The following is an 18,218-nucleotide window of genomic DNA, read 5'->3' as shown; positions in this document are numbered from 1 at the left end:
AAAATTAAACACTGAAATTCTACTGAAACCCACTGTAGTGGCTTTACTGTTGTACCTAACTCCCTTTTTTCTTAAAAATTCCTCTCTTTATGCTTTTGAAACAGCAGTACAATTAATTTGCAGGAGTTGATTTAGTGGTTGGTCCCAGACTATCATCCCTTTGAAATTTCAGCAACCAATACATGGCATGAACTTACTTTAATGACGTCCTCATCAGAAGATTTGCACTCAACTGATTCCGAGATGTCCGTCACAGCACTGTTCTCCTCAATGGAGACCACTTTGATGGGCACTGCCACTGTTCTTCCCGTGAGAATCGCGGTGTTCAGAATTTCCGTGTCCTGTAGACAAAACAAAGCACAGCGCTGCTCAGAGACAGCTCCAGAGACTTCCAAAGAGCATCAGCTTGCATCAGCTCTCCAACTGGACTTAAGAAAGATGCATTAGTTCTCAGTGGCTAATGACCTAATTTAATCTTCAAACTCAGTAAAACGTAGTAAAACCCCAATTATATTTTACCTGCTAAATAAACACAGTCAGCTGTGTTGCACACTGTTAAATAGTGAGCAACTCAATTCAGTCCAGGCAGGCACACATCACAGGTAGCTTCTACTTTTTAAGTATGTGGGTTTTTTCCCAATGTTTACCTTCCAAAACAGGAGTTCAGAGTTTTTACTAGACTGGATTGATTGGCAATGTTTTGGACAGGATACAAGAGCCTCGACAGTAAAAATATTGCTCTTTGAATCTAAGCCCACTGCAAAGACAAGGCCTCTCTGTGAACTTTGTATCTGGACCTGTTTCAAGATTATTTCATTTCCTTTGATATCACCAGTGAAGCAATGTAAGGAATCCAGAAGGAGACAGTGATGCTATTAACTGCAGGGAAAATAACAAGGAAATCTGAAGTAGGAACTTGGGTCGTGGCATATAAAAGCCTTTCAATGCACCATCAACTAAGCTAACTCTTCCAGCTCCTGAACTCTTTCAGCATCACCATATTCCCAAGATTCCCATGCAGGAAGAACTTCAAAGTTTTCTCCAACTTTTCAACTTCCAATTCTATAAAGTGAATAAAATATTCAGCAAAATCCTCAGCACCAGTCATGAAGACTGCAGCCACTGATGTCAACAGCAGCAAAATGGGACTCTGATGCTGCTGATATTGTTTTCAATTCAAGTTTAGTGAGTTTGAAATCTAGGTCAGCTTTTCTTCTCATCTTGCAACCTGTTATTTCTCATGTTCTTCTACAGCTCTCATACGAAACCCCATCAAACTTTAAAAAAACTTAAAAACAAATGTCGACTGTTCTAGAAAAATAAGAACCCTAAATAATTCCCATGGCGTATATGAAAACAAAGCTACCCAACACAGTAAATCAGAGCCAGATTTATAAATAACATCACTGAAAAGTCAAGGCCATTCTCAGGAACTCCTGATTTTCAAAGGCAGAGACGACCCCCCGCCATCCCCCATACAAATCCTGGCAGGTACCTGGCACTTTTGAAGAACTGAGCGCTGCAGTGAAATGCCTGGTTTCTAACTTCTGCCATCAAAGCCTGCAAATTTTGTTCCAAAAGTATTTCTTTCCAGATACTGGTATTTTGATAAGTCCAGAAACAGACGCAAAGGAGCAGATCTCATTTGTGAAAAAAGCTCATTAACAAACCCAACTACTCTTCTGTCTGCAGACTTCCAAAGCAACAGGCATCGAATAACCCACAAAGGTTCAACATATTTTCTGCAGTGCATTTGGCTACTGCAAGTGCTGTCTGTCCTTTGAAATTAATCTTTCTCCTTGATCCCTTAAAGCCTTATTTTTTGTGACTCTGAGTGTTAAACACTGCGAACTAAGGACTCCAGGGCAAAGAAGCGGCAAGCGAGTTTGTGGAAATGACAGGACATCTTTTCAGGCTATCTCAGCTCTGCTTTGAAATGATTCTACTCAGATCCAGTTTTTCCTTAGCAACTGATACGTATTACTAATAGAGAAATCTAATTTAAAGGGACAGGCTCAGAGGAAGAGAAATCCCATAAATAAAAATGAGTTTCAGATAGAAAACAAACTCTGTGGCTTGAGGATTTACTCATATTTGCATTTAATGGTAATTTATTGAGTTCAAGACAAATCAGAAAATCATATGCACACAAAACAAAAAAAAGAAACAAGTCCTGCACCACTGCCAAGAAGATAAAACCAAAGACCTGATTATGCAATGAGGTGAAACTTTTGTGCCACAAGCAGCAGAGTAAATTCATCACCCAGGTTTAACTTGCAACAAACTGCCTGGGAGGCACTAGAACTCCCTCCAGCTCAGCTGTGCTCATGCCTGCAGTGTTGAGAAATCAGTGGCCTCGACATGGAGTCAGAAATTAAGAAAAATAGGAGACCAGATAAGTGGGAAGCCCAGCAGCCAAGACCACAAGGCGCTGACCCGCACGAGGACCCTGTGCGCCTGGTCCCCAGCTCTGTGTATCAGCAGCAGCAGACCAGCTGCTTGGGCTGCCCTGGCAATGCCACGGGTGATGGCGAGGCTGCCAGCGGTACCATGCTCAGTCGTGTCTGCTGCATCGCCAGCCCCAGCTGCAGCTCAGCTCTCAGCCACAGCACCACGAGGACACCAGAGGACAGAATTAAAAGCCAGTATTGGAGACAGGGTTTAAAAAAATGGGATGCGATAAAGTTAAATGCAAGTTGCTAATTTTCTGTAGGAACAATGAATCCTTTAAATATAGGATTCAACAGGAAAAGCTGCTCTCAGAAAAGCTTTTGGGGCTGTAGTAGACCACAAGCTGAATGCAAGTCAGCAATTGCATGCTGCTGTGGTCAAAAAACAAACCCGAACCAACCAAAGAACCCTCCTGCGGTAAGCTGGATAAAGAGGAGCACCACGTAGAAGTGGTACACATCTTAGAAGACACGAGATATTCCTGCTCTGCTCAACACTAGCAAGGCCTCAGCCAAAGGACTATTTCCGATATTGAAAACTATACTGCAAGAAAAAGCTTTGAATAAATCAAAGACTAGAAAATAAGATCTTTGAGGAATGACTGAAAGAATTGGGAATGTTCAGCCTAGAAAATATTATGGTGAAAGATGATTACTGTCTCCATATACCTAGAAGTCTTCCAAAAATGAGTTAGAATAAACTATTTTCCATGTTCACGGACAGGAAGTAATGGGCTTAAGCTGCAACAAGGAAGATTTGTTCAACATTAACACAATCTTTATTGTCAAAATAATGACAGAGAACTGATGGAACAGGTTGTCTGGGGCAGAAGAAAATGCACAATCTAGCCTAAGAGATCGCTGAAGAACAGATTATACACCATTCAGAAATAACATAGGTTGTTTGAGCCAGGTAGAAGAGGAAAGGGAGCAGATGACCTCTTGTGGTTCCCTCTACTTCTGTATCTCAGTAGTCTCAATTTTTTCAAAATTGAATGATAACACCATAATCTATATATCTTGTATTCTAAATAACCCTATTCTGTGTCATTCATCCCAAATATTACGATCCTTCCTCACTGGACAAAAGAAAATGATCTATACCTTTAAAATGGAAAAGCCCAACAGGCAGATGTGACAGATATTCCTGCTTTCTCACAATATAGTGCAGAACTCACGTACCAATTGTTCTGTCACTCCCGTTTCTCTCTTTCCTATAGGTCATTATCAGTGCATCTGAAATCTAAGTGGCTTTGATATAAAGCCATTATTACAAAGGTTAAAAAACCTTTTCAAATGTCCCAAGACCTTTCTGGAGAGAAAACAGAAAATTTGGCTACTGGCACATTACCAGTAATTAGAAATCTCAATCTGCTGCCCTTTTCTAATGGTGTCACTAAAGGAAGTAGTGTGCATCTTAATTAATTTATTTTGACTAATTACTACAGAGATACATCTACCCCAAAAACTGTAAAAGGCATCGTATCTCATGATTAAGGGCTACTGAAATTTTCCATCCCTTCTCTGCAGCCCAGTATGAACTTCAGGAATTTCAAATTAATGTGCACAAAGAAGATGGAAATATCTTGAGATATTATCTAGTGCCTTCATAGCACCATTACAATCATTAGAGATCCTCAGCATTAGGAAGCAATTGGTAGCCACCAAGCTACAGCTTTGAGCAGAGGTGGAAACCTTTGTACTTCATCTCCACTGAAAGCAGTCATAACTCATTAGTATCACACAGATTAAGAAACACTGAAGTATAAGCAATTAATATATTGCACACTGTGTTAAAAGCAATTTTAAAATCTTCCATTTCCCTTACTCAGTCTCTAAGTGCCCTACGCTATTCCAGTGGGATATTAAAAAAAAAAAAAAAAAAAAAAGACCAAAGAACCAAGTCTTGATTCTATAGTCTTTTTGTTTACAACTAGAATAGAAAAATGCGTGTCCTATATCCCTGTGTATGGAATAGCCTTATGGCACAACTTCTGCCTCCTCTGTGTCTCCTTTATATTGCTGCAATAAAGCCAAAGGCTTTAATGTAACAGGATTGACGCATTCTCTGTGCCCATACACAAGCTGCTAGGCAGAAAACTCTCAATAACGTATGAAAGGATCCATGGTCCAAGGCTCCTCAAAAGCTGAACCGAAACTCATAAAAATAAAAGCAGCTTAAATAGAACTCTGTCTGCTCTGCAATACAGAGCACTCTGGATGTGCACCACAGACAGGGGGGATCTGATGCAGCACCTGAACCTGTTTCCCTTGCACTCTGCCACCTCCTGTAATACCACTGCTAAGCAGAAACAGGAGTTGAATCTTTACGATTATGTCAAGCAACATTAAGAAAACAATGTTCCCACATCAGAATAGGAAATACGATAGCTGGTATAGGTGGTGATTTTTACATCTTCTTTTTAAACGCAATATACTGTCCTGTCTGCAAGCTAATTTGGGAGTATACAACCAAGATTACTGAGAAACCTTTAGAGAGACTAAGAACTCATTTAAAACTTACTTGCTTTTCAAAATCACACTATCTTGGCCATTTCCACATTCTTTAATTTTTAAAATTCCCAAAGAACCAATCCACTTTCTGTGCAGGCAGCAACTAAAATTTTAAAATCAAATTTATTTTGTGTGGGAAAAGACTGAAAGCATCTGATAGCAATGTTTGGACTTGTTCCCAATAAATTAAAAAATGGGGAAAGTAAAGCAAACTGAAAAATCAAGAAGAGGATGAGTTATATGACTCAAGTGCAACTAGTCAGCACAAACGGGTACTCCCATTCACTTCCCTGCATTCTTGATTTGGAAAAAAAAAAAAAAAAATTTAATCAAGAAGCCCACAAGCTAGAACTGGTGAGGTCTATCAGCCTAGTGGTTTGGAAGTCCTCCGTGTGTGTCTGTATCGGGTTACCACAGTTACAAATCTTGAAATTACATTTGAGTCAGTCAGGACAATAATTAATTGACATTTCAAAGAAAAATGGTGACATCAGAGTCAGGCAGGGATCAGACACTACTTTATATCGCACTGAGACCCAAGTTCAGCGAGACCATTAGATAGAATTTGATGCAAGTATCACCACTCTACAGGAATTCTCTGAGCTTTCCTGCTTGGAGCCAATGTTATGATTCAGAGTACCATAACCTTTTGTTCATACTCTGGTCTTGGTTACATCCAGATTGGTTTGGATAAAGTCCACTAGCAGTAGCCTAAACATTTCCTTCCCCAGCTGCACTCATTGTGCTACTTCACATACTCAGCAGAACTGGTATTCAGAAAAATCTGTACTTTTTTAGAAAGGGAAAATAACATCCGTGAAGCTAATGCATTGTAGCCGGAGCTGAGAAGAAGCATGTGCTCACACTTGGTCATTTGAAGTTCGGTAACCCTACGGGTGACTCTCCAGGAATCTCACGTTTTATTCCATCCCTGTTTCAGTCAGAGAACTTCCACTGATATCGGTGGGAGCTCTGTGCAAAGAGCAAGAACACAGAATACAAGCCCCGGTTGCTTGAATCTAGCTGAAGAGGAAACCTAATGTCTGTCCACCCTTTCCATCGTAAGAAGGCAAGCATTCAGCCATGACTAATTTAGGAACAAATTCAACATCCAATTGCAGCAGAATGAGGAAGCAAAATGACAGCTGTTTAATTAAACTCTAAATCCGATTAGATGGTGTTATCAGGAGAAATCCACGGGAGCCTGAAGTCATGAGAACGGTCCTGTTCACAGGCTGAAAATTCTGTAAGTGGAATCTCATAGAATGATATTAATCATAGCTTAGCATTAAGATTTCTCCCTCACACAAACACAACAACCTCGTGAGTATCAAACCTATGCCATAGACCTGAAGGGGTGACACTGAAAAGCTGATTATGTTTTAATTTACAAGGAAAGTTTCTGTAAAAAAAAAAAAAAAAAAAAAACCAAACAAACCTGTGGTGAAGAGGCAGTTGGGCACTGTCTACCTTAAAATCAAAGCAGTATCTGTCTTCTGGAAGAGGGCCAGACACAGCAAGCTGGACTATGCTTCCAACTATTGTTCAACCCATCACCCCTGACGAACAGTGACACCCTGGCAACACATTTATAAAAGAGGAAGATGGAGATGTGGGTGATATAAAGTAAACTCCACACACACCATTGCAAACACCATCAGTAACTACTACTTAGGCTACTGATGAGCACTAAGTTACGCATCCCAAGTTTCCAGGGCATCCTCGTTAGAGCGATGCACAGAGTGGTGCTGCACTGCAGACAATTGTGGTGCTGATTTGTCAGTCTGGTAACACGATGGTTGTAGATTTGAGTTATTAATACTCCTAAGATTGCAGCTGATTAACAGCATAACATTGTTAGGCAGCTGACTCTGTTTATCTACATGACCCCATGATTAGAAGTAAATTATACATTGTGCTTTCTGCCAGCCGGATTCTCTGGCACGCCACATTCACTGTATGCATGAGAAGGGAAAGAAGCTGGTGTTCTGTTTTTAAATTCTTGGCACACACTTCAGAAGAACAGGAGTGTTTCTACAGACCAAAGAGTTTACATCACGACTGAGGACCTCCCTGAGGCAAATTCACTCCATGGCAGGCAGTGGGGAAGGGCAAATTTTGTTGGTCAGATTTTGGTTTGCTCTTTTCTTTCACTTGGTTCCAAAGCTATTGGCCCATCACATGTAAATCCTGCTTGGCTTCATTCATCAGTTTATAACATGAAGACTTTTACTTCATGAGTAATATCACGTCGCAAAAGAAATGGGGTACTGCTGTTAAACAGTAAAACCGAAGGGAAGCAACCTGCTTACTTAATAACACCCCTCGGAATTCAAACATGGATCCAGAAGGAATCCAGGTCACTCCATGACTCCAAGGTCCCCAGTGCCAAGGAAAATCTAAACTAATGAACAAACTAACGGTGCTGAAAAATTAGGCCATTCAAAATCTACATAATAAACAGGCCTATTCAATAAAAGTTGCCATTTCTGCAGTCTGACAATTATAGTGGAACAAAGGATCTCAAAGTTTCTTTTCGATGCTAATTCTTTTCAACACATGACAACACTGTGAGGTATCTTCTCTTTATTAAATCTTTGTTAAATGGCCTACAATGTACACAGCACAAAAATTAAGGACAATACCTGTGCTGAAGAACAAATTACGCAGAAGCCAAACCCAGACAAAACGTCACCCATGGAAAGACCCAAAGGTCGATGTTCCCACCGTTCTGTCCCTTGCATGCACAACATTTGTTTGAAGAGCTTGATCAACGTGATGTCTGTGGATCTCCAGGAGTCTTAAAGAAGGTGAATGGAGGAAATATGGAAACAGGGACTTAAGGAAGGGATTCAGACGCACATTTCTCACCGCCCAGAAGAGTGGCTTTGACCATCACCAGCACACAGGTAAAGCCCATCAGTGCACAGGCTGTGGCCCCTCACCCATTTCTCCCGGGGCTAGACCTTTGCCAGGAAAACAGTGGCAGATTTCTGGGGCCAGAAGGAGAGAAAGCAAATGGTGTTGAGCTGGGATGGGAAAGTCTCGGGCCCAGAACAATCTTCCCTGCAGCTTTTGTGAACCATGTAATTCATGACAAAGATCTGAGCATCTCTTCCAAATGGGAACTCGGTGTTCTGCAGATGCAATGCCTTTTTAATCAATGATCCTGTCTCTGTTTACAGTCTCCATATTGAGATAAATCTTCATTAGTGGCCTCCCTACATTAGCAACAGACCATTCCATTTTCTTCCCTGCTTGTACAGTTTTCAAATAGCCTGCTAGTGGAATTTTTTGAGTCCTGATAAATTACACTCTGCAGACAGAAAAAGGGAATGTAGAATATATTAGCAGATAGGCACGCAGAAAAACATCTTTGGATTCTTGGATGACTAATCCACACTTTCCTTGCAGTGAATCTAGCCTGTTAGCATTTGAACGTGTAAAAGGGAATATAGCCAATGATTACTTTGATTTAGCAGATGTAGGCTTTATTGCTAAATGTAGTTCTATCATTGCTCAAAAGTGAGCATCTCTTTTAAAAAGTAAGGAGAGACTTGAGCAACTGAACAAAATTAACCATGCCTTTAATTCTTTGTTCTGTTTACAATTAGTGATGTAAAGTGATGGAAAAATTTTATAAAGCCATTACTCAGATCTGTGTATTGGTACAAAAGCCACACTGACTTAAGGTCAGGTACAGAGGTCTGGATTCTACCCAGGTTATTATGACAACAGCATTTCACTTCTTAATGCTTCTCATTTTAAATAAAAAAGTAAAATTTTATTAGCATAAACTGTTCCCATGTGCAAAGTCCATAAACAATATTCTGGCTATCAGAAAACACATGCAACAGACCCAGCCTGTTTTATAATAAGGATGAACCCTCCAAAAAGGACAGTGAGAAACATTTTGCTTCAAGCTGAGGGCTAATCAATGTCCTTTCTTCAAAGCTCATGGAAACAGCAATCATTCTAGCCAACAAGGTAGCTTCCTGGGATCTGTTAAAGAGGAATAACCAGCCTCTCTCTCTGCATTTCCGATGTGTTTGGAACTAGGTGGAACGAAGAAACCTTATTAGCCAGTAGGTCCAGAAAGGTACAGCACCTCTGAAGGTCCTGTCACTTCTTCAACTTGTGAACAACTGAGAATCAAATTCAGATTTTTATACTAAGTTTATCATATGCAGTTCACAATGCCAATTCAAATCTTGATTTCGGAGCTGTAATACTTTGCCACAGGCACTGAGACTAACCAAGAAATCTTATTTCCTCTCCCTTGTGGAATCAGGATCCAAGCACTTCCATTAATATTTCTACCAGCAAAGTTCCACTGTCTGAATATCGATGCTACTTGTATTTATTATTTGCATAAAAGCCCCATTGTGGCTCCACATGATAGCTGGATGTCAATATGCTGAGCAGTGACTACAATAAGAGCCTGTTTCTACACCAAGGAGGAGACAAGAGCAACCAGATCAACTGATTCTCAGCACATCTTGGTGAATAACTGATTCTTGTTTTCTGAACAGATCTAGGGATGAGAAAAATCATTCCCACACCATCTAACACAGTTCATTTTTGGTTTTCTTGCTGAATAAAATACTTTTAAAATATTGAAGTGTCCTAGTTTTATTTCCATTTTATTTTCTAATAATATCTGGGGAAATATATAACCCCAATGTTATATCAAAACAATAACAACAACAACAAAACAAATTACTTTTATTCATAAAGTATGGACTCCTAAATATAATTTTCACTAAATGGGACTTCATTTGATCCCTTATGGCTCTTTCAATTATTTTATATTTAAAATCTTCATATAGCTTTATCTTAAAACCTGCCTCTACCTAACAAAGCAAGGTGGAATGAGAACGTCTGGTCCTTTTCCCACAGCAAGCATGGACTCAGAGCAATGATTACTTGACTCCCTGGGGAACCTGCATCCTTGGAGGAGCTTAGAGGATCCAGATACCTAAATTGCCTAATTACCGAGTGTGTTGGAGAGGCATTCCCTCCAGCAGCAACAATGGCATCCCTTCTGTAAGGAAAGAGATGTCAGACAGATTCCCTGAGGACTGCGGACAAGCAAGTACTATCTCCAGAACTCCTTCCTTCCACCTGTCACAAGAACTGTTACATGGCCCGAATCAGGCAGAGGAACATGCTCTGCTCACACATGATACTTGTTACACTTGCATTCAAGACTTCTTTTTTAATGAATCAAGTCCTCAAGAGAAAACTTCAAGCCTTCCCTGCCACCCTAAATGACTGTGAGACGGTGATCTCGTTAGATCATGCAACACCCCAGGTGATGGCAAATGCAAATTAATAACGACATGAAATAGAATCAACTGAACATTTTCATGCTTGATTGTGTCTTACCTCACCACCGTAAAAGCTGTAAATGTGCACAGTTTGTCTTTTTTAGGTGTCTATCACAACCAGTGTATATCATCAGCAACTGAGCCTCTGGCTGGAGGCACCTCTGCCTCGTAAGAGCCGTGACACCAAATTCAATCAGGTACAGCTCACTAAAAAGACAAGTATTATGCTAAAGCTGTCTCTATTTCCTGTTGACTAGAACAGATATGTCAGGATCCAGTGGCCAATATATATTTTCAAAGAAAGATTGTATTTCCTGCTGTGGGGAGGAAGAGTCTGTAACTGAAAATTATTTCAAAGGAAACAATTCTGGAACCACTTAAAACATATAATAACTTTTAAGGACAACTGCAGGAGATGGGAAGCAGAAGCCCACATTTCATCTTTCTGAAACCACTTAAAATATAGACTAAGGACGTAAAGGTGACTGGAGAAGATGGGAAGCAGAAGCCCACATTTTGTTTCTCTATACTTAGACATAAGTGAAACAAAAAACCTGATTTTTTAAAATATGCGTATGTGTAATACAGGAAACTACTTGCTCCTCTCTGTGAAATTTCATTCCTTGCTTTCAGTATTTTGCTAAATTGACTCAGAAATGAAAGCACTTACATAGGAAACATATTTATCTAGAGAAAAAAAAGTTGTAGCTATGGGTTGAAGTGGGAGTGATTACCTGAGATATTCCAACTCCAGCATCATTACTGGTTATTTTGAGCACAGAAAATGCACACAGATGAAAAGCTGTGAAGTGACAGGTTAAAAGCCCTTATTCGCAGACCAACATACTTGAAAACGTTTGCTGTTGTTGTTTCAGAGCATTGCTACTTAAGGATGTAAGTATACTTACGGATACTTATGAGTACACTTACACCTGATGAATAGAAGCAATAAACTGCCCTAAGTTCTCTTGAAAACTTATGTTTTTATACATTTATGCAATGCATAAATTATACATATTTCATCGATAGTAGACATTTTACAATATGTACTCATAATTTTTTATCTAACAAGCACTCTCAGAAGAGCAGCCACATGCTTGGAAAACAGAGTGGAGAGAAGCATATTAGGAGCACCACTTACAACATTCCCAGGAAAGGATAAATATCTGTTACAGATACCAAAAGCAATGCCAATAAAATGGCCTCAGAAACTACAACACATTCTATCCTTTCTAATCACAAAAATAGCTTTTCATTTACTCAAACGTCTAAGGAATAATTGTCTGAGAAAGCCTTCAGCCACGATGAACACCTCTCATGTTTTCTCCATTGCGGAATGGTCCTATTAAGCGTATCACAGATGGGACTGGGACTATTGGTAAAGCCTGAATGGGAGAGAAAGGCAATAGCCACCTGGTGATCTCATAATGGAATAGTTCATGGATGCTTAAGCAGCCATGGATGGAGCTATATAATATCATCTTGCTGAAATAATTTAATGGCTTACAGTTCTCTTGTTGCAAAAAGACTAATATGTGAAATTTGTCAATTTAAGGGTATTTTCTGGGCTCAGGATCTGTCCGGCATTTACTTTCCTTTTTCATGAGCCTGAGGAAATTATTTGGAAATGGACCCGCTTAAATTGGGTTTGCTCCACCATTAAGCAGAACCAGCACAGCTCTGGTGATGCCTCCCGTCTGTGACGACCGTGGGAATATAGCTGGTGGTAAAAAGTCAGTTTTCGTTAGCAATTTGAAATCCTTCCCATGTTCATTTCAATTAAACTTGCAGCCCTGTTATATAGTTGGCTATATATCTATAATAATATTGCTGTAATAGCTGTAATCAAGACTCTGTTGCAGATTGCAAATATACAAGAGTATTAGGACACACGCATGGATGCACAGACCATTACACACTACATGTATAGATGTGAGTGATCTGTGTGTACACAAATACATACCCAACTGTAATGGAAACAAGACGATGAGGCATTCCATGTTACTAGTGGCCACATACTTGATTATACGCAGATAGAGGCAGTCCTTTTCATTTTACATAAAACACATTTCTAGCCCAGATATTTCTTAGTGTAAATATTTTGCAAACATAAATTTTTAAAACCTGACCCCACTGAAATCAACAGCGATTTTGCCAGTGGGGTCAGTAAAGCCAAGGTCCATTCTACCAACCATTACGGAGCACACCCTAAAGCGTCCTCCCTAATGTCCTTTCTTTTAGTCAGACCCAAGCACTTCTATAATCCTCTGCTGACTTACCAGACAAAACTGATTGTTTTAATTGTCATAATAAGATATGACAGATAGAAGGGGTTTCCACCAGTTGGTGATGATCTGGATCACAGTGATACTTCTGTTGTTGTGAGTTTATCCCTTACCACGTTGCAGATGCTCACTGTGGTTGGTACGACACCAGCATCGCCTCTGACACGGGTGAAGCGTTCAGAGACATCGTGTGTAACAGCAGCACAAAGTCACGCCGGGCGGCAAAGATGGAAATCTTAACGTGGGTTCTGGATGATGGGAGTCAAGAACAGCCTAAAGAAGCCTTACAGTGAAGTCTGATATTTACAAATACTTATGTGTACTTCTTATTTTCTTTGGTTTGTAGTGCTGTATTGTTCAGCAGTAGCAGGAAAAGCTGTTGAGGAAGTATAGTTTGATAAATTAAACCATACACTGAAGATATTCACGTAGACACAGGCAAAAGAAGAAGGCATATTGGGGGATGTGCTTCACAACAGATCCAATTCACAATTTCCACTGTGGGAAAAGACTCAAGTGCCTAAGAAGAGCTCTTAGGTCTCACACCTGGCCTCCAGATGCTCTTCCATAAGGGCGCAGGTCTTCTGGAGGTCTGAGGCATACCTGACAGTCCTGGATGGATGGCTCAGACTCTACAGCATCTCCAATGGCATCCCACATTCATGCGTAGGCACCTGGATCACCACCTCCTTTCTTCTTGAATTAACTTGTGCAAGTTCCCAATCTGCCTTCTTTGTGCTTCAGCTCCTCATTTACAGAGGGGCTACTGTCCTTACTCCAGTGGTTTATACTGGAAGTAGAAACTCTTTTACAGTCAATGAAAATATGGTGCCTACTACAACCCGCTCCTGGGATTTCAGGTGGAGCCCCCAGATTCTCCTGAACATGAACCAAGTTTTATAGAGTGCTACAAGCCACGCTGATAATAAATAAACTGTTCAGTTTGGAAAATCAAGGTAAAATCTTATCTCGCCTGATTGTTTCAAGGGAACGGCACAGTACTGATCGCAGTGTGGGGTGGCATGCCCTCTATAGCTGGGGTGAAGCAATTTCACATGCTTTATGGACTTTAAGGATGAAGTCTCAAGGACAATTTCTTGTTTTAAGTAACTGGGGTACTGCATGATACATGGATGATTTTTATGGCCACTGTGGAGGGTTGTGAACTTGTTTTATTTGTGTAGATTAATATGTCATGCATTATTAATGAGTTACTTTCTCCTTCTAATAGGCAGTATTCATCTTCTACAAGTTCTCAGTTTTTGGCCGTGGAGTGCATATGAACACTTGGCTCAAGTTCGTGGATGTCAGAACTCTAAACCACAGTGGAAGTGAAGCAGGCACCTTCTGCTAAATAATTTCAACTTAATTTAGTCTATTTTGAAATCTGCAAGAGAAAATTTCTACTTGCTCTTCTCTTATTTTGGTTGTACAGTTTTAATTTTTGATAAGCAAAATCCGTACCAAAGACACAACAGAGATTCTTACAAAACTGCTATGAAAAAGTAGTACTAAAATGAAAAAAATGGTCATTATTATTTCCTATCCTTGCCCCTAGGTTATTTTTCCTTTTCAAACAGTTTGTTTATTTTACTGACTTCATAGCAGGTCCACATAAGCAAACCACAGAGAGGGCAGGAACAAGATTATTGCATTAATGAGAGCAGATACTGCCCAGACATCAGAAACTTAGTGCAGTTAAAAAGATGAGAGTGTGACACAGGAAAATTCAATTATTGAACAGACACATGTCTAACAGACTGAGTGAGCCTTATAATGTATAGGAACTAAACCCAGCATATATGTAGAAGGAGGCAAAGTTAATATATAAAGTATGTATAATCACAGGTGCAAATATTTCCTCCTTACTCAAGCAAAAACATGTTTTACCTCAAGGGTTGCTTCGCGAGACCACGCTGGCTGAGGTTCATGGCTAGAGAAGCATCCTTGAAATAGGTTGCTGTGATCATTGTATAAGTCAGTGATATGAAGAACAAAGGGATCAAACCCATTTGTTTAAAGCAGTGTTTTATTTGTTAGTACAACCTGGAGCAACCACAGTGACCATTATCTTTATCTGAGCAACCCACAGCAACTTACAACACTGAAAGAGACTTGAAAAAAAGTTTTCGTGTTTGAAAGCTGATCTGTTTTTCTAACTCTACTGGATGGCCTAATAAAAGACATTACCTCTAGCCACAAACCTTGCTTCACTTATTTTTTTACTCTTCAGGACCAGAACAACATTGCCAGTACTGAGCAAGGGAGACTGTAATGCATGTCTAATCAGGAAATTTTCCTTTATAAAGAATCAGCAGTACAGAATGATCCTGTAAGCCAACACTTACACCGTAATGTAAGAAATACTAACTACTGTGCCCATTTTAAAGATGAGTAAACTGCTGTGGAGCTGAGTGTTGCCAAAGATCCAGAAGTGGCAGAAACTAACTCCAGACGTGTGGCTCCCATTCCATCAGACAATTTCGATTTTTGCCTATCAGAGTCTCCCGGTGCTTGATGAGTAGTCCATAATTTGAATGAGGTAAGAGCAGTGAGGAGGAATTACTGAGTCTCGACTGACTTATTTATTACCACCCCAAGCCCACTCCTGAAGCTTCCAAGCATTCTTAAAACATATGCCGCAGGACACCTCGTGCCAGCTGGCAGCTCTGCTGTTAGTCACCGCTTTTCAATGCTTGCAATTGACATTTTGTCCCAGATCCAGGATCTAAAACGTAGTCTTCTCTGCTGGCTCAAAGTTTCGAGCCATATAAAAACTTCTTGGTCTTGGCACCCAGGCAGGTAGTACCCCATACAAAATGATTCCAATGCACATCCAGGTCTTAGACTGATCGCTTTGGTTTCTGCCGCTGACATAATACATGCAGCAGGAGGCCTCCTACCTTCTGTTAGCTCTCCAAAATGAGAACTCAAGATCACAAAGAGGTTATAGCAAGCCTTTCTTTTGGATTCCACTCAATTGTGCACTGTTTCAGAACACAAAAGGAAGAGAATTCACCTTTAAATCACACAAGGTGATTTTGTCCACATGCTCTTTCCCCTGGTACCTCCTGGTAAAATCTGGTTTATGCAAATGGAAATAAAAGGGTTATGACAAGGTAAAAAATTCCACATTAAAGAAAAAAAAAAGTAGTTCTCCCTGGAATGGCATACTGAGAGTAAAACTCCGTAATGAATCTGAAGGTGTGAACTGTCAGGGGTAGTTTAGGGGCAGCAGGGACAGACAAATGGGCTGTGCTGCAGAACCATACCACACGTAAGCACGTTATGTGGTGCAGGAACACACTGGTGTGTTTTTCAATATTGAATTTACAGGACAGTGTTTCCCTCTATAATTTTCTCAAATTCCACCGTGAACTTGAAGATATTTTTTTTGCACTTATTTATTTTAATCAAAATACTAATTTCACAACCTCCAAACCATGCACAGCTCTGGTCCTACGGGGCCACAACACAGCCACTAATTGCTGCAGTGACAGTCAGCATTCAATATTCAACTTTTGCAATTAATAAAACTGCGCTGCTGCTATTTTTCACTGATAGAGGATTTCCAAAAGCAAATTGCAGCAATAAATTACATCATTACAGCCTATATTATTGTTCTGCGAGGTAACAAATCTTGCAGAAAGACAATCAGCTTTGCTAGGGAAGAAAACAGAGGACAAATCAGATGACTAGGACCTGATGAAAATTAATGTCGGTGTTAATTTTGTTTCCCCTTGCTGAAATTCCCTCTCTCACTAGCGTGCTGGCTTGCTCATGCTATGGTGCTGGTGCTTTGAATATTAGGCATCATTTATTTCTGAGGGGAAAAACAATCTTGATAGGTTCACTGTGCTGATTTACAGTTAGGAGCCCAAGCTTTGGTGTCCTGGCACCCTTCTGATACTGGGAGTATGAACAGATCAAATCCCACCGCCACCGCTGCTCCCCGTGTCCTTACAGCAGCCGCCGCACAGACAGGCAAAGAGCCGCAAGCACAGCGCTAGCTTGCTCCCCAGGACTGCACTGAACCTTGTTCTGGGTTGCAGTGTTTTATCTGCCTCAAGCAGAACTACTGAGAGATTCCTAATGAATTCCATGACAAACATCCTCGGTTCTGAGAGTCGGGCTGCATAATGAACTGTAAACTGGAAGCAGGGGAAGGCAAACATGCATCTAACAGCAAGCCAAAGGTGATAAGTTGCTGGGATTTTTAATGCTTGGGGTAACTCATTAGAAAACTGAGGCTTACAAAAGTCCTGGTGATTTTTTTTTTTTTTTTTTTTTTTGCCATGCTCACTCATTATCTTCCATTATAGTAAAGCATCTCCTTGTTGCCTAGATAGTCTCACTGTCCAAGCTGGAGCTCCTCAGGACCTCATTAATTAGATTCCAGCCTAAACAATTAATAATTCTCCTAGGTGAGTATTTTGCCTGATTGCAAAGAATGAGGTATTCCCCAGAAATATTAAAACTCTCTTTAAAAATCAAAATCATAATTTGAAGCTGCCCTTTAGTCAAAATTGGTCCTGCTCCTGCGGAGAAGTCCTTCTCTGCCCTCTTCCAACCGACCTGTCAGGGAAGGCAGCAGGGGAGGGCACAGAGGGTGAACAGAGTCGGCAGCTCCAGCACCAAAACACACAGCCCTGGAAAGTCCTCCACCACTATCATCTCGGTCCAGGGCTCGCTTTTTGCTGGCTCATTACTATGTCTCTGCCTGGTCTCTGCTCACATGTGTGCAGCAGCTGTGAATTTGCCTTTGTGGTTATGTTAGACAATCAGAATTTTAATCAGCTGTCATTTCAAATACAAATTGTTATTTAAGATCTCTTCTTCTGATGGAGCAGTAAAACAAACCTAAGTCAATACTTAAAGCAGTCCCAAAATCCTGCCCAGTAAATCACAAGAACAAAAGCATCTCCAGACTTCATGTGTTACACCATGCGCTGTCTCACTCCACATTCTCCTTGTTCTGCAATTTTTGGTCGAGGCTGAGAAGCATACATATTAAGCCTCATATTGATATCTCTCTAATGCAGGCAGGAAAATTAGCAAAGAAACTCAAAAGTTCTCTATATGGCAGAGATCTTATACTGAACACTTTTAAAAGTCTGGAAGCTACCTGACCCCACCTCTCCTCAGCATTTTAAAAATCTCAAAATAATCCATTCCATGGCATTGTCAGTTACAAGGGATGCTGGAAGAGGAAATTATACATACTGTTGTGCTGCATAGAAAATGACATACAACTTGATCCAATGGAAAGATTAATTCCAGCCAGCTGAGATAGCCTTATTGATCCATTCTCATTTCCTGCAAAAGGTAGGACTGAGTGTGACTGTAGTAAAGAAAAGGAAAACAGAAGCTAGAGGCAAAAGTGCAGTGGTTGTAGAAATGATGACTGGGATTTAAAGACACCGTTAAATAGAGCCAGTTTGAATTCTTTCTGTTGCCTGCATCTTCCGACCAATTTAAGATCAATGAACAACAGTTCATCCTTTTTTTTTTTTTTTTTTTTTTTGCTTTTGTTTCCTGATGGGCAGACAAGAAAGAAGCCAAATCTTAACAGATGATACGAATCGATACACACTGCCGGTCACAGCTCAACGCACTGCGTGACACAGCCCATTCATAGG

At 40.3% G+C, this 18,218-nt stretch overlaps 1 protein-coding gene across 1 annotated transcript in view; it reads right to left on the bottom strand.

Annotated features, from left to right (window-relative positions):
- The window catches only part of TMEM132C (transmembrane protein 132C), a 135,723-nt gene that overhangs the window by 23,055 nt on the left and 94,450 nt on the right, over window positions 1-18,218 (bottom strand). Inside the window, exon 5 of the mRNA XM_010073087.1 lies at window positions 198-341. Within this exon, the coding sequence (XP_010071389.1) occupies window positions 198-341 (144 nt within the window). The remainder of the gene's footprint in view (window positions 1-197; window positions 342-18,218) is intronic.

Source organism: Pterocles gutturalis, unplaced genomic scaffold (assembly GCF_000699245.1).
Source record: "Pterocles gutturalis isolate BGI_N339 unplaced genomic scaffold, ASM69924v1 scaffold537, whole genome shotgun sequence".
NCBI lineage: Eukaryota > Metazoa > Chordata > Aves > Pterocliformes > Pteroclidae > Pterocles > Pterocles gutturalis.
Note: the sequence above shows the minus strand (reverse complement) of the source record. Positions and strands in the feature narration are given on the sequence as shown.